The sequence below is a fragment of the Orbicella faveolata genome, unplaced genomic scaffold (assembly GCF_042242905.1).
Source record: "Orbicella faveolata isolate gen_17 unplaced genomic scaffold, um_ofav_v1 contig_34, whole genome shotgun sequence".
Classification (NCBI taxonomy): domain Eukaryota; kingdom Metazoa; phylum Cnidaria; class Anthozoa; order Scleractinia; family Merulinidae; genus Orbicella; species Orbicella faveolata.
In genome coordinates this window covers 17146619-17171883 of record NW_028301563.1, presented here as the reverse complement: position 1 = coordinate 17171883, position 25265 = coordinate 17146619, and the positions used below count along the sequence as shown (strand labels likewise).

The following is a 25265-nucleotide window of genomic DNA, read 5'->3' as shown; positions in this document are numbered from 1 at the left end:
ATTTAATGATGGTATTTGACGGTCGACGATTAATTTTTGGGCTGTTTGATGATAGACGATAAAAGTTCAGTGATGAAGGGTAGCCTGAGAAAATTAATTAATTAATTTCTAAGCATTTTGATGGTTAAACAACATTTGTTTTCGTTTCTTGGTGCCCCACACCAATTGGCGCTTTGGCGGTTTTCTGTATTTAATCTTAGATATTTTACTGTGATACCTTTTATCTATTTATTGCAGCAAGGGATGTATAGTTGCCCGAGGAAACGTTTTTTTGAAACGAGCTCAGTTGCCTTATTTGGAGTTGTTTCGGCCACGTACAAACTTATCTTTAAATTGAAGGAAACCCAAAATTAAAAGTTATTTTACTGAGATAAGAAAACACCAAAGAGTTATATAGTAATAAACGATGAAGGAACAAGGATTGTCAAGGATGGAGAAGATTCAAACGGATTACAAACCAGGGGCACCCAACGGATCGGTTCGGTAAATTATCTGTTCGGAAGGCCTTTAATCCCCTCTGATTTTCTTGAGAGAATTGGCACCTCGAACTTTCGTGATATGAGAAATTTAATGTCTGTTGTTTTCGGACTGTTGAAAATGTCGTTTTGAGTACCGAAAAAAGGTCAGCTATCATTTTCGGAAAGGCGATAAGACCTAAGGTTTTCGGGAAATGGACAAAAAAGCCCTAATAAATTCGAGAATACTCAAGTTCCCCTAGAATATCCGAACAGATAAAATTTTTTTAGTGCAACCTAAAATTAACCTACAGAGCTTTAAAAGTACTCCAGATAGCCTAAAACAGCATCTAACAGCATTAGAGAGAAAACGGTCGTTGGGTGCCCCTGACAAACGACGAATTTGTAAATTTTAGGCCAAACCTTTCATGATGCTCAAATCGTGACGTATTCCTTTAATCAATGCCGAAATTAGTAACCGTAACGTAAAGCTGTGAAGCGACAGCAAGAAATTCCGTCTGTAGACACCCTCGAGATCAAACTTTTTTTATCACAATCAGTAACATGCTCCTAATTAGCGAATATTTGACTGTGCTTATAAGGTATCACCACACCCAAGATGACCATTATTCGTTGGCGCCGTGTTGTCGAACGAACGTTTGACACAAACTGACCGCAGTAAAGTATATATAAAGGTATATTAGTTAAAATCAAAAATACAGCGAATACAGCGCCCGATTTCCCAAAGTACAGAGGTCGACTAATCAAGCTCGTTTCCAGTCGAATTTTAGCGGGAGTAAGCTATCAACATCGCTGTGTCTTCTTGACACCTTTCTTTGCAAAAAAAAAAAAAAAAAAAAAAAAAAAAAAAAAACTAACAAAACAAATAAAAGTTCTCGACAGGGTTTTATTTTTTTGCCTGATTATCGGGCAACATTCTGTCCAAATTTCAGCGGCAAACGATGAAACCTGGCAGATGACGAACTCAAAATGTGCGCTTCACTTGCTGAAAATTTCGTTTCGAGGTATGAAGGAAAATATACTTTGGGGCGTTCTTCCGGTGTAGTGAGATCAATACACAAAAGATGTGAAAGCGACGGCACGTTGATCGATAAAGTGAAGGCTCATTTTACTTTAAAAATAGAGCTTGTCATTTACAAAGCCTAAGAGTCTGTAATGTTGCCTATCCTTTGCAAGATCTGAATTCCACCGCTCGTGCGCCCAGGTTAGTAAGAAGATAACTTTCGCTTCTGTTTCTTCTTTTCGGTTTTTAAAACGCCTTAGCTTAGAGATGCCGTTGACAACGACAGAGCGCACTCGTAAACAACGTAAAGGCCGCGTAGTTGAGACCCAAAAGATACTGATTGAGACAATGTTACCGTTACCGCTTTGAACGGCGAAAGCGCCAAGGAAGTAATTATAACTGTGCCTAGCGAATTTCAAACGTCTTCCTCGTCCAGTGCATGCAACTTCCCCTGCTCGAAGCAGGAACCTTTGTGGCTAGCAGCTAACGCATCAGCCCAATTTTGATTGAAAGTTTTTGAAACCATTTCCTCCCGGCTTTTTCCTCTGCGGACTCTGTGGTGGTTTCTTTGCACGTAAAAATGGACATGAACTTTTGCGTTTCTTCCACGACATAACTTTAAAGCTTAAATCAACATTCTACAAACGGATAACACTGAGAACAGCTCGTCGACTAACAGACACAAACGTTTGACAATCGTACTACACGGAAATTAGTCACTCAGCTTTTTAATGCAAGTTTACTTCTGACGACAAGCCGTTGACAACGATCAATCAGAGTTAATTTATGCATTATGAATCGTTTTTCGTTTATAATTTAGAACGCAATAAGATCTATCTCAAAGAGCGAAAAACACCATTTTGGGGGGAAATGGTCAATTTTGGGGTATACTGAAACTTTAATTAACAATAAGAAGATAGTTATTGTAATATAAAACGTAGATAAATTAAGGACTCATGTATCATGCCGTAGAGTTCCAAAAGCAGTGATCCCCACCCTAAGCCTTGCGGTGATTTCTTGTGGCACTTTAAAAGGTGCAAAATTTTAAGAATTCAACCGCTAAGTTTTTGTTCAACTTGGAACTGGACATTATAAAGTTAGATAAGCATTTTTTCACCGTATAGATTCACTTGCAGGCAGTTTTTTTTTTGTTTGTTTTTCGTCCCTTTCAAAACTTTAGTGACAGTTACTTAATCGAAATTCTACGGCAGCATGAGAGCATTTATTATATTGTTAAGACAGGTTTGTACCGAGTCGATTATGCAAGGATGTTATATTAGCCTGCTCCAGGATCTCGGTCAGTGGGGACGATCGAAAAAGCGGGAGAGCGACGAGTGGGATCAGAGACGAGCGGGTTCCGGAGAGAAAATGAAAGGGCAGGAAAGCCTTTAAGCATTGTTTTGAAAACCTCATTCCGCCCACTTGAAAAAAGAACCGTTTTTTCTGTCAAATGTCGAAATCTCAGTATTTCGGTATCGAGTTACTCGTGCGAGTTTCACGAGGCCACGCTGATCTTCACAGCATGTTATGTTCTTTTGCGAAGTCAGGTCAGCTCTGTGTAGAATCTCTTCGAATGAGGAAGTCTCTGTGTAGGCGTACAGAGAATTAATTACCGGCAAATGATTAGATCCGTATGGAGGATCAAAATCATGGTCTTGCCTGAACAAAGCCAAACAATGACATATACAGCACGTAAAACGGTCAACAGCCTTGCGCGTAAACAGCTACGCTATGTGGTGCCAGATCAAGTTATAGACCTAAACATCGACCTCTAGAAACAAAAGTTCGAAATCGGTGGGAATAAGAAAATCTTTTCCACGGGCTAGGTTGATCAGGCACGTTCTTTGCCGCTCCATTCACGCGTGAAATCCTGCAAACAATTCTCCACAGTATATCACTGTATGAGTAAATTTCGACTCCTCGAAATCACGCACGTCTAACACGCTGCCCATGTTATGCTTCACATGGCTTCAGACAAACAGACAAGGTGCTGATGTAAACTGTTAAAGTAACCAATCACGGCGTATACCAGGGGCTGGAATACCGGAATGAGATTTTTCTTTAAAAACAATGCTTACACGCTTTCCCGCCCTCTCCTTTTCTCTCCCAGACCACGCTCATCGCCCGCCCGCTTTTTTTGATCGTCCCCAATGACGTACGAGAGCCTGGAATAGGCTAGGATGTCATTTCCATTTGTAATCAATCATTAAACATATATAGTTGTAGTTGTGTAATATGGAATGGTTTAATGAACATATTAATAAAGTTCCTTTGCAATTCTGTAAAGGTTTTGCGTTCAATTTGTGCTTACTGCATGCTGGAAGACTGTTCGTTTTCATCTTCACCCTCTCACGATGCGCTTAAAGAGTAACTTCCCCTCTTTAGAGCTTCTGCCTGAGCAACCAAGGAAGACTTGGAAATAAGGGTGCTCCGAGTTTCCTAAAAATCGCCATGAAAGTTCTATCCAAGCTTATGTACTTAAGTTTTATCTTTATTCATCGTTTTCCACCCGGGTTCTGGATATCAGCCCGATTCGGGTCCTGTGAGGTTAATTTTCCACCAAATTTTGCGAAATGTTTAACATCACCCTCACAGAGTAAGAAATATTTTCAAACAAAACCAAAGCCATCCACGTAAAGCCCAAATGCTTAGGTTTTTATCGGAAGAGATATTTGCTCGCAAGAATATTTCTCTGGCCTGTACATGAATAGAGTACAGCATCGAGAACCGGCCATTGTAAATAAATACGTGGCACCCGATTCTGATCGGTCTATATCAATGGAAAGTAAAATAACACTTATTCAATACAACAGTAATTAAAATCAGCACACGGTAGACTGAGAATAGAACAAGGCTCCAACTTGCGGTTTTCTGAGACAAAAATTGTATGACTCATATTAAATATCGGTCAGGGTATACTGCAGACTGAAAACTTTAGTTAAAATTCTAAACAAACATACATTTATTACTGGGGAGCGAAACAAGCGCTCTTGCCTTCGTTCGAGATACACATCGCAACAGGGAAACATGTTCAAGACGAAAAGTGTCCACTAAAAACTGATTTTCCCTTCGTTTCTCCTCTATGATGATCTGTTAGGGGATACAAAATGTACCGGCGCGGGTGCTCGTAAAAGAAACAAGAAAGGCCCGTGTGGCTTGAACAACTTTATTTCCAGAGTAAAACTGTCAAAACTGAAATAACATAACGCCGTGAGTGGTAGAGAACAAAAGGAGGAAAAACAATGCGAGAAACGACGGAAAACTGACGCCTTTCCGGACTACAAGGACACCGCGTGGTCGAAACTACTAAACCAACTAAAGCGCATGCTGGGAAGTAATGACGTAAGTAATGACGCAAACCCGAATCGTCACGCAAACGTAACAGACGTGACACAAAAGGCACACGGGTGCCGTCACACAAAACAAAACAATCTATTTTCTTTCTTTTTTTTTTTTTTTTTTTTTTGGCATATAATTGAATTTTATTCCTCCAGGTAACTTTGTCGATAAAACCCCATAAAAGCCATTTTAAGAGCGGCTGATGATATTCTTTCGAACAGCATCATTAAATTAATGTTGATGTTTCTCTTTGAAAAAAAGCCTCCTATGCAGACATTCTTTTGTCTCGTCAGACAATCCTCCCCAACGAACGTCAGTTAAAACAAACAGCTATTTATCAATTATAGCGTGCATCCAAATGTTGGAAGGCTGCGGTAGCTCTGCACTTTGCAATTCAAAACAAAAATAATAATCAACGCGAGACACCAAAATACTAAGGTGGGCATTCAACGAGCATGTACAATTGTCAAAATAGTTTAAATGTGGGGGTCATATTTATCCCCTCAAGGGAGACTGTTTGGCTGTTTGACTGTTTGGTTGTTTGTCTGTTTCACGCACAATTACCTCACGCTGATTGGTTATCTAGTAATCTCCATGCAGCCGACAATTAGAAAAAACCCCAATGAAAACTCACTGTCGGAACCGCGCTCTAAAGCCGCCTAGGGGTCTGAATTGAAAGCTGTCCTTCTCACGGCTTTCGCAAAACAGACGTTCCGAAATACAAATTTCAAATTCCTTGTCAACAGGTTCGAGTGGCGCTTGGTTAGTCTTCGCCACGGAACTTTGTGGCCCTGATTCACGTTTTGGATGGATCTTTTTCAATGTTCTACCAGCTTTTTGGCTTTGATGATATCATTTAGCGCCAAAACAGCTTCAAAAGGTAACCTTGCATACATATAGCCTCTATTACATCAATAGTTATTCTTCAATCCAATTTAGACATTTCTTAAAATAATTAATCATGTATTTGATGGATGAAATGAACACAGGTACACCTAACAATGTAGAGGCACGCGGTCGAAGTACCTGCCGAGGAGTTCACAAAGGGATCGCTTTTGCCAACTTTAAGGCCCACAAATCCTCGTACTTAAACGACACAAGTCTTGGTTCTGATTATGTCCTCAATGGAAAAGAATGTGGCGTTGCATGTGTTAACATACCATCATGTTTCTCCTTTAACCTGGCTGCATTTTGTGACATCAACGGAAGAATCTTATGTGAACTGCTCCCATCTGACAAGTACAACAACTCGGACAGGTTCATTAGCAGTCAATCTTTCTACCACTTTAGTATTCTGGTAAGTACTTTAATGACAGTCTCTTTGAAATCCTCTGTGTAAACAATCTGCTTTTTTTTTTTTGCAAGTTACTAGAGAGACATTGGCATCAGCAATGTATAATGTCAATATAAATGACATGAATATAACGGAATCAGATCCATGATTTGAGAGGCCTAATTTTGGTCAACTGACAATTGCAAGGAAACACAAGCAATGAATAGGTTAAACTTTTTAAGCTCGCACAACAAAGCTAACAGGGAGTTTAACTCCCTGTATGAGTTTATCTGAATCAAAACACAGTCAAAAAGGAAGATCTTTTCACTTAAAATGTTTCCAGCAAATACTGCGCCCTCATTTGTTCCCACAAAAATGTTACTGTTAATCAGGATGGGAAAAACATATAAAGGATATGACAGGACAATTTGAAGATATTAAATTTTAATTTCAAGTAGTATAAACAATATTTTAGGAAGGAGCAAAGGCTGCTTGATATAGGTAAAAAAAATAAATATAACGGAATACTTGACTTGAGAGGCCCAATTTCTTGAAACGGACAACAATTATGAATAACAACAAGCACAAACTAAAAATTGAATAAAGCGTTCTCTGGTAAAAATATTAAAAATGTGAGCTTTCAACAGCCAGTCTACTGTCTTCGACGGATAAAATTTGTTTCTTCACAAATTTTATCCATCCAACACAGTAGACTGGCTCTTGAAAGCTTACAATTTTTTAAATACTTTTTACCCCGGAAGGCTTTATTCAATTTAATTATGATCAATACTGATAAGGTATCCTTAATATTTTTACATACTAAAGACTCCAATAGCACGTACTCAGCAGGTACAAAGCTCAAACCGCAAAGCTACAGCTAGCAATCCTTACCCAACCCATTTATTTTTCATGAGGCAAAAAAATAAATCCACGCAGGAAGATCTCGTCACTTCCAATTTTTCGGCAAAAAAAATAACTATAACAGAATACTTGGTTGTATTTTTGTTGACAAAAAAAAAAAAAGAAAAAAAATTCTGCAAATATCGGTAAGAAATGTCAATCGGAAATGGAGGGAAAGCTTTCGCGGTTTGAGCAACATAAAATGTAAGCCTCCAAAACTGTTTATATAAATAATTTTCGTCACTGTCATCAATAATAAATTGCTTTTTTTTAAAACTCTTTTTGGCCCTCATCCGAAATAGTGAAAAAGCTTAATGATCCTAATTGGCACTGGCACGCAATGGCAACGTTCCTGTATTTCTACTCGGCTGAACTGTCGATATCATCTAAATTTAAGCCTCTCTTAGATTTGGATAACAAGGAATCACGGCGCTACCAGACGTTTAAGGGTACGGTCCTCTACATCTAGATAAAACGGCCAAGATGAATTGCCGTCAGTTTTCTAAGAAAATATCCGAATAATTATTGGGAATTTATATATTTTCCACCATCGATCAGAGTGAACTCACTCCCGGCAAGAAGGAAAACTTTCGTTTCCTGCCTTTGGAACTGCTACTTTGACAGCGAGATAAAAAGTATAGTCGCCATTCAACATACCTGATGGTGTCTATTGAGCTTAAATTAGCTTAGCTTTGCTTAGATTTGCTTAGCTTACCTTCATTTACTAAGTATCAGTTTATTTCTTAGTCTCCATGTATGCGTGGACCGTGCCAGAAAGGTGGAACTTGCGTATCACTTTATGAGAAGAACAGCTATCTGTGCGTTTGTGTGAAAGGACTCATAGGAAGTATTTGCCAAACAGGTAAGACGACGATAACACTTGGACGATGATATATGTCAATATAATTTTAAAGTCCAAAATGTTCCTTGACTACGCCAGAATTTACTTTCTTTTCTAACTTTTGTTCATCTTTTAAAAGGCTTAAGTAAGATATACCCCAGGCTTAAAAGAAGAAACATATCTTCATAAATAACAATATGGACAGCAATGGCATTAATACAGGCCTCGAGGCAAAAAGATTACACTGAAGGAAACCTGCAAAAATGAGTTTCTGGTCTGCTATCTTCTCGCGACCAACAATTAACAGTAAAACCGGCTCCTTGTTCCTCTTGCAACTAAAGATGAGTGGCCATTAGTTTCCCAGCCAGCAAGAAATCGTGCGTAAAACAGATATTTCAAGGAGTTGCACGTCCGTTGCGTGCCTCTGACTGGAATATGATGATGGTGGACGTCTGAAAAAAGACGTGTGTATCCAAATTCTTGTGCTTATTTTCGGGGGACAGCAGAGGGACAGTAGACATACAGTAGAGCTTAGTGACAGTATTTCGGCCACGTACAATATAAATTACCTTTAAATTGAAGGAAACCTGAAAATAGTAGTTTACTAAGATGGAAAAAAAACAAAAGATAATATAATAATCCCTAAAGGAACAAGGATAGTTAAGGATGGAAAAGATTGACACGGATTACAAACGACGAACTTGAATAATTTACGCTAGACTTTTTAAGATACCCAAACTGTGACGAAGCTCCACTTTAAATTTTAAATATCACTGTAGATTACTGAACGTGCTATCGCGGTCTACAAATAGCTAGATTTGATGTACAAATTTTTGCTCCGGTCTCCGTCAAATAAAACATCATATGTTGTAATTTTTCTCCTTTCAATCTTGTCTTCTAAAACAGATATCGATGACTGTCCAAGTCATCCCTGTAATAACAACGGGACCTGCAAAGACCGAGTGAACGGATTCAATTGCAGCTGCGCTTCAGGATATAATGGACCGCGATGTGAAAAAGGTAACTGTTGGTTACATGAAAAAAATTTGAACAAATCCAATTTTGTTTTATTCTTCATATTAGGATATGTGATCATGATAAGGCCAAAAATACAGACAATCAATCAACAAATGGGATCGATATAACCTATTAGGATTACTTTGCACTGTGAATTTGATGATATCCAGCCATTGGATTATGCTAAAAAAAGACGTGGAAATATAAACACGTGATAATCATAGACGAAATGCGATTGGCGCCTTGTTGGGAGAAAATGCGTTGCTTACAATTCAAGCGAAACTCAAACTAGCAATTATTTTGTTTTACTTTCCGGTCGCGATAGACTGACAAATTCCTCGCAAGCGTGTGGCAAGAGGAGTTAGGAAACTATGAAGTCCTGAAGCTCTGCTTTATCTAAATATATCCAGCTAGTTTTTTGCTGTGTAATGGAAAAGCTGTTAATCTTCAACATATGTGAAATTTAAAGAGGAGTAACGTACAGCTCATGTAAACGAAGCATCAGTCGGAACACAACTTGGTCAGCGATATATATAAGCTTACAGCGGAACATACCTAAATTCGACACTGTCTTACTTCACTCAAACTGGAGCAGCTTACGACGAAAATACTTAAGCAAAATTCCAACAGACGTAAACGCGTTGAGTTGTGGGGCAAAAGCATGAAACATTTCGGGAATTTCGGACGCCATTTCCCCCGCGCGACATCCGCAAAAATCCTCGCAGCATGTACGCGCGTGTGCCGCAGGTGATGGCGCAATTTGTTCTAAAAATAGAATTATTGTCCCATATCATGGGGACAACCCCAATACTTGAAATGGCGCGCGCTTACGGTCTCCGTCCCCGATTATGGCTCCTGCCTATATTTAACACACAAACCGCGCTGATAAACATGACAATAAAAAGCATTGTTGGAAAACATCTTGATAAAACTATATCATTTAGCTTGATGTTTCGTGTGTTTCGACATATATACATCTTCAGAATTGACAATTTAGGAGAGAAGTAACAACTAAATTTTAAATTTAAGCTAAGTAACTCATTAACAATAACAATGACAGAAGCTGGAAAAAAATGTGCATATGAAAAGATGGCCAAAGAAAAAGAGTATTTCTTATTTTCATTTGTAAAAAAATAAAATGCCAGCCAGAGTTAGGCACACGCTACACACTCTAACAGGTGTGGTTGCAAGGTCATATATACACATCCAACGAGAGAACGAGGGATGAGGGGCAATTGGCCGGATGGATGTAGGTCCAGATAGAATTTGTTCTTTCAGTGGGGAAGAGGAATGAAAAAAGGGACTTCGCCCAGCCAGCAAGAAAAACCCATGCACCACCAAGATGCTGATTCAAAATGTAGCTTAGAATTGGGTTAATAACAAAGTGCGGCCATAAGTCTCCCACTACGTAAGAGCTTGCCTGAAAAACAGTTATTTCAAGGAGCAGATCCGTTGCATATCCCCGACTGAGTGGATTATGATGAAGATGCATATCTCAGCGGAGAAGTTTCCACTTTGTACATAACAAACATAAATACTTTATGTATAAGTACTTTGAGTACTTTACGACACCAGTGGTAGTGTGTACGAACGGCTGAACTGACTCCCATTTATTTTGTCTTTCTATTTCAGGCTGTATGTCCGAGGCTATATACTACTCGCGGACAATAGGCAAAAAATATATACTTCCAAATCGGCATCAATTCTAATTTGGACAATTTCAAAACAGTCATATTATTACTAAAAAAATTCCTTACATTTCTTTGCTTTTCCACGACGTCAGAAAATCGCCTTTTACTGTTGAGGTTTAGTGCTTTTGGAAAATTATAGACATTCGCTCACCGCACACAAAATCAAAATGCTTTAACAGGATCATCAACTGAGCTTGTAGATTATTGAGATACTCTATTTTATTTAAGTTAGTATCTTGAGCTCTGCATAGGTTTAAGAAGGTTCAAAAGTTTTATTATTATTATTATTATTATTATTATTATTATTATTATTTAACTATGAAAGATCGCTTCTTATTCGTATTATTATTATCATTATCATTATCATTATTATTATTATTATTATTATTATTATTATTATTATTATTATTATAAGTCCTTAAAGTCTTGCCGCTTCTAACTTATGGTGCCGAGTTCAATCCGTGAGCCTAGGGCAGTCATAAGTCTGCTGGATTACTTGATGGATAGAGTCCTCCTAAGTATGTGAGCAGTTCCAAGGAGGACGGTCTTCTGTAGCTCTGTTATTCTAATATTGCCTGGCATCTTACCGATGTAGTTTTCTGTTCCCTTCTTGACAAGCCCGAAAGCTCCAATGATCACTGGGACAGTCATTGTTTTCATTCCCCTCGTTTTCTCGATTTCAATCTCAAGACCTTTGTACTTTGTGAGTTTTTCCATTGTTGTTATTATTATTATTATTATTATTATTATTATCATCATCATTATTATTTGTCTGGTTTACTGTGATTTTAAATCTCTGCTACTCCTATTGCAATATACCAAGCACACCCCGGATTAACAACAAGAATTCAAAGTACTGACTTAGTATGCAAGGTACTGATTGTAGCTGACTCCACAGAAAGTCGTGGCATTTTCAACCTCTAGTTACGAAGTTTCAAGTTTAAAGTCTTTTTTTTTTTTTTCCTCATCAATTTTTCTGCTGTAATGGTCTTGTTTAACAGACACTGATAACAGATATGGTTCCACTTCCAATGCGTTTATAGCGGAGCTCAGACGGCCTGAAGGGCCGCCAAGCGGAGCCCCATGCCCATATAGGAAAGAAAAGGAAACCCATGAATTGATTTTCTCATGGTCGTCATGGCTAGCGGTATTGCTCGTGGGTGCGTACGCACGACGGCGACGACGGCGACGACGACGATGACGACGAAGTCACGCAAGATGGCGGCCATATTCCAGCTAATAGATTGGCAGGGACATGCACTCGCGGTTTGTAGCGGAAGAATGCATTTTTCTTGGCGGGATTTTTAAAGAAAAAGGATAGCGAAGGTTGATCTAATGTTTTTAAGATAGGGTTGAACTGAAGCAAAAAACAGAAAGCAAGAATTAACAGGCAAAGAAGTAGCGAAGAAGATCGCGAAAAAGAGCGGGCCAGCGCTGGGGAAGGAGGCGAAACAGTACTGAACAATGCCGTGAATTATAGCGAGTCAGGGGCTTGAGAAAGGAGGTGAAATAATACCGAACTATGCCCTGAACCAAAGCTAACGAGGGCTATAGAAAGGAAGCGAAAGTACCCGACAAATTGACTCAGAAGACAGCAGAACTTTACAAGTTTAAAATTCACGCGACGCGATGCTGTGCAGCCGTGCAAGAAAATTCAAAAGTCACATGATTTGGTCAGGTGATAAACAAGAGAAATCAAACGTGCCTGAGTGTTTAGAGAAATTACAAAACAGCAAACGCAGCGGAAAAAAAGTGGTTGACTCGTTGATCTATCGAAAAGATTACTTCAGTTCAGTCTTCACAACTTTTCCTGCAAGTTTCTGCCTGGCAGATTTACACTGGCCGAACTGAATTGCCAACTTGCGGTAAGTGACTTTTGTTGTGGAGTTTGCTATGAAAATTAACAAGTTGCCTTGGCGATATAAGCTTATTTTCAATTGGAATCCTTTTTAAGTCTTCCTTATTTGAAGCCATGCTGTGAGAGATTTTATAAATTACATCGTTTTAATTTCGCTCATCTCTAAACAATAACACGTGAGTCGCTTTGTGGAGGTTACTCTAAGTTGTAAACAAATTAAGTTTTCTGTCGATTTTCGTCGTCAACTTAAACTTATAACCTCAGGTCTAAAAATAAGCTTAACCAAAACCGTATTTGTAAACACAAGGCCGGGTGAGTTAAGAAGTTTTCTCTGTGTTAGTTGGCACAGCCGCTTCGTACACTGCTAAAATTTCTTCTATTGTTGAAAACCAAGAAAGGTCTACAAACCATTTTAAGCCGAAGCGAACAGGATTTGCTAAATTTACTTTTATTCCTATGTGAATATTTGTATATTGTGATTACAAAGTATGGATATTTCCTCGTTTTGTTAGTTTATTCGGTTTGGCGAAATGTTTGGGTGAATTCCCAGGTTAATTTGGTTGAAGACTGGTAAAGCTACCGCCGATAAAGTGACTGCAAAGCTAAATTAAGCCGTCGGCAAAAATACAGACTGTCAGTAATATTCAAATTTAAGCGTCAATAATTATTAAAATTTAACACTGCAAGCTTATGCATTCTCAAAAAGTTTGACATTAGCGTTCTGGAGAATACTTGAGAATTTAATCGAGGAGAACCGAATTAAAGTAAAATGTTTCAAACAGAATTCTTAAAGTTACCGTTGCTATAAGCAGATTTTTAAGAAATAATGTTTGGACCGAACATGCAGGTTAGCAGGCTGTAAGAGCTCACAAGAGTCATTGTGCATGTCAAGTCTGTTGCGCTTGCTTTGGAGCCCTTTAGGCCGATGCATGCGCATGCTACCGACGAAAGCAACAAAATGAACATAGTAAATCCAATATATCTAGCTTCGTTAAAAATTTTCGGGCAGTGTTCTGGGTTTGAAGGCATAAAACTCCCAAGCGACTGTAAGGAACGATGTATATGCAGAAATGGCGGTCTGCAATGACATCCCAATAGATGACTGGGGCAAAGAGCACCACAATAGAACGGTTTCTTCTGCTAGCTGTATGATTTGCTCTTGACCTGGTGCATCCAACGCAATCCGTAAAACACGAATTAGGAAGCGTGAATATACTTACTCGTTTATTCATTTTCCTTCAACAGTTGAGATTCCCCTTAAGTCTCTTCCAACACGAGCAGATTTTCACTTACTCTGAAGAAACGGCGCCGTACATTGGGAAAGGAGTATCTTAAGGTCTCTATTTTCTCAGTCTGTTGAAATCCCACTGTCAACTAAGGATAGGTAGATAGTGTATTTGAGGTTTTGTAATCTTGTACATGAGTCTTAGATTTATGAAAACATCGTAGACCAAAGCCTCTCAAGGTAATGCCCTTCCTCCGGATTAGGATGATCATTCACAAATGTTATGGCCTTGATGTAAAAATCTAGTGGATGTTTCTTGATCATGTCTCGAGTTGCTGCAAAACATTCCCCAGGGCAAAAATACACTTCTGGTGGGTTTCGATAGCCAAACAAAGTTTTGAAAAACTCTGCTGCAGTCAAACGAGCTGGACGCATTTTACCATTGTTCAGCATAATTTGCCACTTGAGACTATGAGAGATTCTTCCCCACGCCATCAAAACACTTGGCCTTAGGCAAGTACGTTTCAATGATGTTAGTCTTGTGACGTCATAAACATAATTCGTAGGAGGCCTGGTGAAGAATCCACAAGACTGATGCCCGTTGTCTGCCTGTAGGAAAACAGTTACCTCAGGCAAACTATCGTAATGATTTATGATGTGGTGCAAGTATGTGTGACTTTCTCGGCCCACGTTAGGTAACCTTTTCCAGGAAAGGAGTTTTAAAGGCGGAGGCTGCCGATCAGTGCCTTTATGATAGACATGAGAATGGCTGGCTATTGGCTTTATCCAATCAAGATTTTCATTATAATGAGCGATCACAAACTCGTAGGTGAAAAGCCGACCAGTGTTTCTCCTTGAATTGACAAGACTTGGGTTAAAGTACGTTTCCTCGGGAATTGCTCGTAACAGCTGGTCGACGACTTCAACGCCCTGCATAAAAGAATGATCTTGATTTGAAACCTCATACCGCCAGCCTCCAAACCGACCACGAGAGTAGATGCGTTTGGATTCCAACCACGGTTGGACTTTGTCGAGAATCGCTTCTCTGTTGATAGAAGGGACTGGATACCCGTGTTCCAAACGTCGATAGTATTTTGATACAACCATGTCTGATGTAATGAACCTATAAACTACTAATGCTTGAATGGTGGTATTTATCAAATTTTCCTTCGTCCAGTATTCTAAATTGGAGTCAGTTTGCTTAGGTTCGGCTGCCTCGCACATGAGGGACCATTGTTTTGTGGGCTCTGGAACGTGATCGTCTGAGTAACTGGACAATACTGTTATCCTGTAGAATGGAGCGTCAGCATCCGGAAAGTACATCCACGACTTGCTCAAAAGCATCGGTGGAGGCTGACCAGTTAGCCCTATACCGATCACATGAGTGTGCGAGTAAACCAGATGGGAAGCCAATTTCTTCATTTCCTCTAGAAACTCGTCTCTTCCAGTCATCATATTGACAAACATGTCGAGCGGTGCGGTCGATATCAGAGTGTCAAAATGAAATTCCTGGAGCGATTTAACGTGTGTGCCACTCTCAACCCTTACAACATTCGTGTCCATGTTCAGCCCTATGACTTTACTGTGGAATTTAAACCACTCTCTGGGGAGGCGGTCAGCAACGGCTTGCCATATTTCTCCTGTTCCTTTATACCTTGGATATCGAAAGGAATTGTTAGGTCCCCAGGGGGAACCTTTCGTCAACGTCCCGTTGTCGTACTTTGCAATCTTACGCTTGATCTTGGTTATATCGGGAAGAGCAACGCGCTCGCCAACCCAGGCAGAATTCATTTCCGAGGGGTCTACAGTCCAAACTTTTCTATTGTACTTTTTCAAGAACACTTCGTATAGGCCCAAACCAAAGTTTGAAACAAGCCACTGGTCGAAGTTAGCAGGATGTTTTGGTGTTCCATTTTTAGCTGCAACTTCTTCTAGCCCCGATAAACACTTCTCTTGGTCCACTTTGTCCATTACCTCGATGTTGTTTTGAACTGGATAAGGAATAAACCTTCTGGTGCCGTCTGAACCCTTCATAAAGGCATATGCCGCTCTTTCTCTCCAGTTCCAGTTCTCTATGCTCCTATCGAGCGTGTCATCAAAGTATTCGTAATGTGAAAAAACGACATGTCCCCCCATGTCCCAAAGGAAACCTTGATCATCTCTCTCAGAGGACGCAAGTCCACCTGGCTTGCCATTCTGTTGAAGAGTGGCAATTGATAAATTTGGAAACTTTCTGTTCATCAGCTCTAAAAGTCGCTGAGCGGCACCAAGAGCTGTTGGACCAGAACCAATGATCATAACGTTAAAACTTTGTACAGCTGGGTGCTTGATATCAAAAGTCATGTTAGACAAACTGCGAAGAAAACCTGAAAGATAAACAAAATTCAAAGATCAGTTTATTTTCAATTTAAGGCCACCCTTTTCTTAATTTAGCAACAAAGACGTTTTATGATTTTGGATCTGTCGCACCGTCGGAGTCAAAAAATGCTGAAAACAAAAAGACACCTTGAACTAGAGGGCCTTCTAAAGACCGCAAATAGCAATTGCAAGACGAGGTTACAAAACCACAATGGATGTGAACTGAGGAAGGAATCATGCTATCTTGTCTGTAGGGAAGGCTGAAACAAGTATTGTAGACTGTTCACAGCTTTCTTTTTTTTCACATTTTTATTCGATCGTTGAACTCGCGGTTAGGATCGCCTGATTACTGGACGCTAGCGCAAAATCGAAAACTTGACGGAGAAGGGGGGACCGAGTTTGTCTCGCTTTCTGCCCCCCCCCCCCCCACCTCCTCGTGCTTCGTGCTCCCGCTCACTTCGCTCGCTTCCTCTTTCGCGTGCGTTGAAAAATAGAAAGGCTGTGAACAGAATTCAAGTATTGAGCATTAAGAAGTATCCTTAATGAATCTGTATTTGTAAACACAGATCCAGATAAATGATGAAAAAAATGTCTGCCTATACTATTGCGTTCCTAGTAACAGATTCTGTTTTTCAAAACAAGAAAAGCAGAATCGGGCGAAACTAAACGGGAAAAATGGGGATGGCCTCGGATGAAAGCATAATTTTTCTTTGCCATTATTGTAAACTCGTGCCCTCCGGAACTATTTGCCTTTTTGTAGGTACTTCACTTTTGTTTTGTTTTGTTTTTTTTTTTGCTAATTTCACTAATTAATTTCAAGTCTTTAAGTTATTCCTTAATTAAGAAAAAGACCGCCATCCCTTATTGAAAACTGAAATAACACAAACGGAATTGATAAACATGGGATACCAACGCATTTTTATACTAAATGTTTCGTATGCTAAGCAACATGCATTTTCTAAGTATCCTAAAGAAACCGTTAACAATCTTGCAAACCAGCATTGATTAAAGAAAACCAACGGGGGTGACTAACAAAGAGACACAAACGCGCGTATCTAGACAGAGATATAGGCCCGTGATTATGCACTGCACATGAAGTGAACATTGGTGAATATTCACCGAGACGAGGTCGAGGTGAAAATTCACCAATGTTCACTTAGCCTGAGGCGAGTAATTGTTTTAGAATAATTTTCGGAGGTGAACATCAAGGACTACAAATAACGGACTAAAACATAAAAACACAGACGCAATTGGTCGTTTGCTTACACGTATGCAGCCGTAGTTTTAATAACCTTACATGTGCATCGATTTGGAATCAATTTTCTCATCGAGTTCGGCGATAAAACAAACAATAGAAACACTACGAAAACTAAATTCATCCGGTACCTTTGTTTTATCGTTGTTGACCTCATTCACAGTTGTCATCATGGTCTAAAAATGAATAGCTTTAGTTTGATTAAAATTTAATTTCGGTCAATCGATCTGACCTGCTGGCGATCAACGTAACCACTGCGTTTACGATTCTTAAATGCCTTGAATATGAGTTCTTCAAAGCATCTTTGGTCCAAGAGAGATACTAGTAATTTTGAAAATTCTCCATCCCTTTAAATATTGTGGACTTCAAATATCGGGGAGTGATTTCTTCCGAATAAATGTATTAATCGCGCATATAGATTGCATATGCGCAGGTCGCTTATTTCTGAGCTGCACTGTTTTACGTGATATCGAACACGTTTGTCAAATATTTGACAAAAGAATATATAATAACGAAAAAAACATATCACAATACATGTTGAAGCCGTTACGTCAACGGTAATTTTTTTTGTTTGTTCGCTTGTTTGTTTTTTTCTAATTCAAAATAACCATGCCTGCCTATAAGAATGATTTCTTTCCTGGGCGAATTGACAGCAAATGTAACCTCCTCAGATTCTCTCAGCCAAAACTCTACCAATAAACGGGCATTTCTGAAACTCTAAAAGGACGTTGTACGTGGCTGTCTGACGTCCCAAAATTCTCATATTTGTAAGGGCACTTCCATTAAAATACTGACCAGAATACTAACAACATGTAAGAGATATTTTTTCCGTATCTACAGTTAGTATGCAACCATTAACATATCCTCATACTGAAGAGTGTATTATGTAAATCCAAAACTTAGCTACCTTCCGTGCTATCTGTCTCCACTGCTCCAAACCAAGGACTGTTTGCTGCGCACAACAGCGAAACAACAAGACAGAACATCAAGAGCAATCTTTTAAGTTTCTTCCGAGTTCTAAACATCATATCTATGCTGTGTTGGTGACTAATGCGTTATGAGTAAACCCCTACAACAGTTTACATTTGCATAACTACATTGTGCGGGCTGTTCAGTGCCCAGGGTGTCATTCGGTAAACACATTTGTTAATCACCTGATGAATTTTCAATTCTCAAACTCATAAATGATTCATCAATTTTAAACAAAGGAAATCATGACTGGGAGGGTGTTTGGATATCTGACCTTAATTAGCAAAGATTCTTACGATTTTATTTCTCCGTTTTCTCCCTTGTTTTAATTTCGATTGAGAGGATAAATCAAACATTAAAGAGAGAGTTTGATCACATATTCATACACCCCGAGGTTCGTCAAAAATACTCCGCTGCGCGTCGTATTTTCAACTCCCTTCTCGATGTTTGTGGAGAAACGCAGTCTTTCATGTTTGACATACTACTTCACTTTTGCCACGTGGATTCACCTCGTGCTCAGTGTCGTGACATTTTGTTTTCTTTTTTACCTACAATTGTGCTCTTTTTAGTATCATTTAGGCAGAGTCTCTTCTAATCAGTTGAAGAAAATGCGTTAATTTATCACGTTTTCATGTGGCCCAACCGCCATCAGTCTTGGATTTCATTATTTTTAAAAGAAAACTTGCTCAAAAGAGTTCTAACACTTAGTACTAGGAACCTTCGCTGGTACGCAAGTGTTCCTCTTCATTTCAAAATTTTGAAAGAGCCTCTTGGAGAGTGACATTTCTTTCAAGGCAGAAGGGTTAAATTGTTCCCAAATTACCATCGAATAACCTTAATTAACGAGAGCTTCTATCCAACTTGATAACGCTTTTGCAGCTCAATAATGTGGCAAAAACAAGCGCACATCATACTGTTTTCCTGGGGGAGCATGGCCCTAGACCCCTTAAGAATTGGAAGTTTGCCGCTTCGATGCTCGTTGTCTCGAAAATGGATCACCACGTATCCTAGATCTGCGTCTGAGAAAATCAACAAAAAATACTGTATTTGAAGGGTGAACAATAAATAAATAAATAAATAAATAAATAAATAATGATGGCGTTTTTTCTCGATCATGGCTGTCAAGAAACGGTTGCTTAGGTGATATCAAAGATCGTTAACACGAAACACTGACAAGCAAAATATCAAAATGTTTCCAGCTTCGGTTTCCAGCTCCCTTGTGGTGATAATATTTCCTTAGCCCTATTCTGACAGATCGTTTTTAGACACCGAGGAGCGGCTTTGGACACCGAGCGAACCTATATAACGAGGCTGACCTTCGCAGTCTAGCTGCCTGTATCTGGGGTCATTTACGAGTTTTAGTTTCCAAACTTATTTCGCAACCGTGTTAATCCACGAAGGAGCAAAAGGACTAGACACGGAATTATAAAATTGAATAAAAGTTCCAATTTGTACGATACGCTTTCGCAAATGGAAAAAAAATCATGAATTTGGAATTTAAAAAAATCCATAATCTTTCTAAAGTCGTTCGTTTAGTTCAAAAAATATTGCTTACTTCTAAAACGAAACCGAAAATTAGACCCGTCGCTTTCCAAAATTTTGTGGCAACTCGGTAAGCACTAAAATTAGGCCATAGTGAATAAACCAATCAAATGGAAGCATTGCTGACCGGTTGGGATTTGTGATTGGCAGACACCTGCGGCCGATAAATTATAGACGTGACTGGGTTTGAACATCGCAAAGAATTTAAATGTAATTCAAGCCGGTTCCAAAGCAAAATATTATTAGCGGAGCTCCCTACCTAAGGGAAATTGGTAACCCATCAATTTGGTTAAGACGTCAACATGAACGCCATCTGAAATATTCCGCACGTTCGTTCTAATCATGTGAGCAATGACATCAAAGCCACAAGGTTATACATAGTGTATCTTTATAAAAATATTTACCAACACGCAAGTTTAAGTTTCTGTAAGTTGTAACCAAGAAAAGATATACCCTCGACCTAGTCCCCCACTTTTTTTGCTCGTGCTAATAGCCCCCCTAGTTGTGAGACGATAGAAGTCACGTGGCCATCTCTAAAAGCTATATAGCATTACCCTTTGAAATATGTAAAGTGCTTCCCAATTGCTCAATGCCTGTCCCCTAACAAGCTGCAAAATGAATTTCATTTTACACTCGAGGAAGTTAAACAAATTTTTACGATCCCGCATAGTGTTGCCCTTGAAGCATATGTTAAGGCATTTCAATACAAAATTCTTAACTCCATTCTTTACACTAATGCTAAACGTTACAAAATTGGCTTTAAAATGAACGACTCGTGCTCATTTTGTTCATCTGAACCAGAAACGCTATATCACTTCCTGTATCTCTGTCCTTACTCGAAAGATTTCTGGCGTGACTTCGAAGTATTCTGGCACCAACTTTTAAAGGAAAACATTCGACTTTCGTTGCAAGATGTTTTAGTTGGAATGATACCACAAAACTCCCCTTCTGCTAAGCTGCTAAACTATCTAATTATAATTGGGAAATTGTACTTATGGGATTGTAGAAGAAGTCAAATTCTTCCAAATATATATGGATTTAAAAAGAAAATTGCTGTAAAATATGAAACGGAAAAATATATAAGTCTGCATAGTAAAAAAACAAAGGATTTCTTTGAAGTTAAATGGATAGTGTCGCCTCTTGTAAAAGCTTAATTATTTAAAGGTGTTAATATGCATTTACTTTCTGTATGTTGACCTATGTAACACTAATTAATATGTTATTTACATTATATTTTGTAAATATTTAGTTATAGTTTGTTGGAATTTTTTTTTGGTTACCGTCTATTGTTAGTGATATTGGTGTTTTTAGTGTTGTAATAACATTAGTTGTAGTAGTATTATTAGTAATAATTAGTCGTATTATATTATTAGTATTAGTAATATTAGTTGTTATTATAATTATGTAGGTAAGTAACTAATTTGCTGTATTAATATCAATTTGTTTCAATAAAGATTTAAACAAAAAAAACTGTGGCTCATTCTACGTCTATAGATTGCAGCCCCCACCGGCTTGTTCAAACCGTTACTGCTGCGCGGATTGAACCAAATTAAAGCAACAGAGCCCCTTCACAACCCAATTTTCTCTTCCCTCCCCCCACCCCTTACCAGTTGCTACACGTGTCTTAATTTGGTTTAATGTTGATCAGGGTTGTGTCTCTTGTCAATTTTACAAGCTGGTTTGCTTCACGGTAACAGGCTGGAAGTTGTTGCAGTGAATACTGTTCAACAGTAACGAACTGGTGCTACCGCCCGATTGGAGAAAGACCCGGGATCAAAGAGCACTAATTTCAAGAGTTACAGTACAGAAACTGGCCAAGGTATATGAAAGAACAAGGCCTGTGACTTCGGTGTAAAGCCTGTCCGTATAAGACTTATTAGTTGAGTTACAGTGACAACACCATGGTGTAAATTACAAGGACAGAATATAGCAGGCCAAAAATCCAAGTAATCACATGCGTAGAGCAGTGCGTAGTGTTAAAACGAACTCGACAAGAACTTCTGATTACGATGTAAACAGAGTTTAATTGACAGGGATCACTGTTCCATACAAACCCAATTGAAACGAATCACGTGCCAAGACGAAGGTAGAAATAAACCACGTGCCATAAGCTTAGTCGTAAGTCGTATGATGTAAACCGTATGCCGGTTCGAACTGAAATACAATAACGAAAATAGGAGCTAACGTAACTAACATACCGAAGTATATGAGTAATAACGAAGAGGCAAGATTTGCTGTTACTCCGAGTTTCGTGCTTACGCACTCATCAGACAGTATTTTCTGATGAGTGCGTAAGCACGAAACTCGGAGTAACAGCAAATCTTGCCTCTTCGTTATTACTCATATACTCAGCTCTACACTATATGTGTATTGAGCACTATTTTAATGGGATCTGCTACTTCCTCATATGGTAACATACCGAAGTATAAAGATAAAATAATATAAACGAAGGAACTCTCGCATACATTCTCAATAACGTCCGCCACATGGAAGTGTAACATAATCGGCACTTATACTGATCGCATGGAAGGCTGGAAAACGATTAATAGGCTACACGGTGTGTACCTTAGACGGTACTTTTATGGCAAAATAAGCCTATATTGGAGATATGGACCTAATCAAGCGCGATTCTGAGCATACAGAACTAACAGATTTAGTAACGATACTGACCATTTGATAGGTGATAAAAGGAAACTTAACCGAAACAAATATTGTTAAACAATAGAAAACCTGAGAGCTAATCCTAAAAAACAAGGAATAGATCACTCACTTTGGTTTGCACACGCACTGAACTTGACTTGATAGAATAGACGAGTAACAGTGTATAGAGAAACTATGGCCCAATCCGAGTAGAAGTTGACGCAGTGAAATCTGCGCTTGAACTGACCTAACCGAGGAAAACCTCGTGGATATATCTAACCAGAGAACACGTACGCAAAACCTAGCGCTTATGACTATTTCCCTAACGGACATAGCAGCTGAGGGCTGGTCAACCACAGTAGATTAAGTAAGTAAGGCCTTGTTTGAAAGTGACAATTACTTGATAAAATGATCTACGGTAAAGTAAGTTCCTGCGACAAAAAAACGAATTAACATCACGTTTCAAAACCAACACATGGAGCCATCTAGCTTATCCAGTCCACACGATTGGAACGGACATAACAAACAAGTGCAAAGAAGGGAGTTATTTCGTAACACAAAATCGAATTAAGCAAGTGGGCCACTGTAATTTTATTGACAAAAAGCTACACCTGCCGATGTTGACATAAAATATACAAAAAAGATCCTCTCTGCAAATTTCAAAATTTGGAAGGTAACCCTTTAATCCCCCAAGACTCAGTGGCATCCAAGTTTCTTCACATTAATGCACAGTTAAGTGGCTGTCCGTGTAAGAACCGACCACTCGATTTTCGGCCGAAAACAGAATTTCTTCAAATTTTCTGTGTGAGACAGTTAGTCCATATAATAAACAAAAATAGCAATAATTTGGCTTTAAGTGCTATTTTTCAATATTTCTGGCGACGATTTCCGAGTACGGTCCAAAACCGTAAAAACCGTTCTGTTTCAAGTCAAATTTAGGCGTTGCGCTGAAGGAGCTGAAAAATTACGCTTTTACTCAAATACAATAAAACTTACAGATAATTTTATTTCATGTTTTTTCTTTCGATTAACGGTAAAATATTTAAAATCAGGCTCAAGAAAAATTAATTATGATTTTTTGAAAATGCCCTACAGATAGCCTTTGCAAAATTTTAGCGGGCATGCTGCTGGTTGAAGGAGTGTTTCTCAAAAGTATAACGTGATCTGGAGCCCTGACCAATACTCATGTTTAGTACTAGGGCTAGTGTACCGGGAACAGGAAAAAAAACTTTGGGCACTAACCTTTTGGAACTACAGGAGTACGATCAACATAGCTAATATTCAGACGCGAAAGCTTGCGTGACACAATTTTGCACCGATTATTTTTCCTAAGTTTCCCGCATAAATTGTTAAGTTTCCCGCATAAAATAGTATTACCCTGAAGCAAATATTCTCAAAACGCACCCTTTGTTCGGGATAAGGCATGAGTAACCTTGAATTCACCAAAGATTCCTCCAAAATTGGGAATTTATAAGCTAATTAACTGCTGCGGAGTGAGTTGCCTAAGTTTCGCCTAAACACAATTGCTGAAATTGGGTCATCACAGGCCTTGTACTATACAAAAATGCCATATTAAACATATTTAAGAAGTAAAAGTGTTTGCCATATGATTATTGGCAAGAAAAAATAAATAAAATAACAGTGTACCGCGAATGTACCTCAGATGTACAGATAAGAAGATGTCGATTTCAGTCGGCAAACACGCTGGAATGTCAAAGCTATTTTGGCAGCTCTCCGAATCCACTTTTTGTTTATTTTGCATTGCGCGTTAAAAAGCAATACCAATCCTGGGTACTTGAGAAATAAATTATTTTACTGTTTATATTTGATTTTAGAAATGGCTTAGAAGTTTTGCCTTTTTTATTCAACAGTTTGTTTTTTTTCGTGTTGCTATTTTTGCCTAGCCCTTTGTGCTAAAATTAAATTATGCAAATTGTAGAAGTCTGACGTCGACAGCGTTTTACTCAGTTTACGCAAGAGATAACAAATGTATTTTTTGCGCTTTGCGTCGTTTTTGCTGTTTGCAATGGCAGGATCGTGTTCCTTCTCAGCAGTTACAAGTGGCACGTGCGGAAGTAGTCGTGGATTTACAGAATGTGTAGCCCTAAACAGCTGTGACGGCGATATCAGTTGGCATCTTCAAAATCACCACCTGTCAAGGGAAAATGTTTGTGAGAAGGATCTAATCCTGGCATGAGCAGGTCTTCTAGAGCTCACAGAAAAACAGGTTAAAAATATGACGGTTTGTCCAGCTCATCGTTTTACCCTGGGAAAGTACTGGCAAGCCCCTAAGACCTGCCAGTATCCAAAACATCATGGCAAGAAAACGGCCGTGACTGGAACACATGTAATTAATTTCAAGCTAGCCAGGGAAATTAAAAACATCTTTGGAGAAGCTACACCCGTTGGTTCGCGTAAGTTTTAACTTTGAAGATTTTATTTTGTAACCACTGCATATTGTTTACGTTTGAATGCCCTAATGGTAATGCAGACTTCATTTTCCCATGAGTCATTGCACGAGTGCGGTTTGGGAGATTATCGGACACCCTGCCGCAATGAAACATAGTTTTTTCTGAATATGAATATTACACAAAATTCAAAACAACAACATAAACAAAACTTGCTCATTTTTTTACAAAGCTGCTTAGCAATACAACTTCCGGCTGGTTGGTCAGGGTTTAAGAGTTTTTTCGTTTTGGATGGTGGCAGGTGGGCGTGGTGTGTAATCGTGTGATCTTCATGCTGCAGATTCTAGGTATTTTACAAACCCTTATGAGGAAGTTTATTAACATTTATTTTGTTATACTAGCAATCTGCACAACGTGCAGGAAGCAACACAGTGAAGACGTGACTCAAAAAACGGACTGGCTGTAGCCCA

At 38.9% G+C, this 25265-nt stretch overlaps 2 protein-coding genes and 1 long non-coding RNA gene across 3 annotated transcripts; 1 reads left to right on the top strand and 2 right to left on the bottom strand.

Moving 5' to 3' along the window:
• The first annotated feature begins 5779 nt into the window (after positions 1-5779).
• On the top strand, positions 5780-9024 carry LOC149105057 (uncharacterized). The gene is made up of 3 exons (XM_089272314.1): positions 5780-6115; positions 7739-7853; positions 8739-9024. Exons 1-3 carry the CDS (start codon positions 5780-5782, stop codon positions 8975-8977), a joined length of 690 nt encoding a protein of 229 aa, XP_089128440.1. The 3' UTR covers positions 8978-9024.
• A 4616-nt stretch (positions 9025-13640) lies between these two features.
• On the bottom strand, positions 13641-16403 carry LOC149105056 (uncharacterized). The gene has a single exon (XM_089272175.1). The coding sequence runs from the start codon at positions 15964-15966 to the stop codon at positions 13831-13833; it is 2136 nt and encodes a 711-aa protein (XP_089128301.1). The 5' UTR covers positions 15967-16403; the 3' UTR covers positions 13641-13830.
• A 5348-nt stretch (positions 16404-21751) lies between these two features.
• Positions 21752-23118, bottom strand: LOC149105055 (uncharacterized). The gene is made up of 2 exons (XR_016201115.1): positions 22518-23118; positions 21752-21901 (listed from the first exon to the last, which is right to left on the bottom strand). It is a non-coding gene; the product is annotated as an uncharacterized LOC149105055 (long non-coding RNA).
• Positions 23119-25265: the final 2147 nt, after the last annotated feature.

Excerpts from the sequence above, each read along its gene's own strand:
- LOC149105057 (XM_089272314.1), top strand. The coding sequence starts at position 5,780 with ATGTATTTGATGGATGAAATGAACACAGGTACACCTAACAATGTAGAG. Across the intron at positions 6,116-7,738 it reads TCTACCACTTTAGTATTCTG|TCTCCATGTATGCGTGGACC; the intron begins GTAAGTACTTTA and ends TTTATTTCTTAG. Across the intron at positions 7,854-8,738 it reads AGGAAGTATTTGCCAAACAG|ATATCGATGACTGTCCAAGT; the intron begins GTAAGACGACGA and ends CTTCTAAAACAG.
- LOC149105056 (XM_089272175.1), bottom strand. The coding sequence starts at position 15,966 with ATGACTTTTGATATCAAGCACCCAGCTGTACAAAGTTTTAACGTTATG.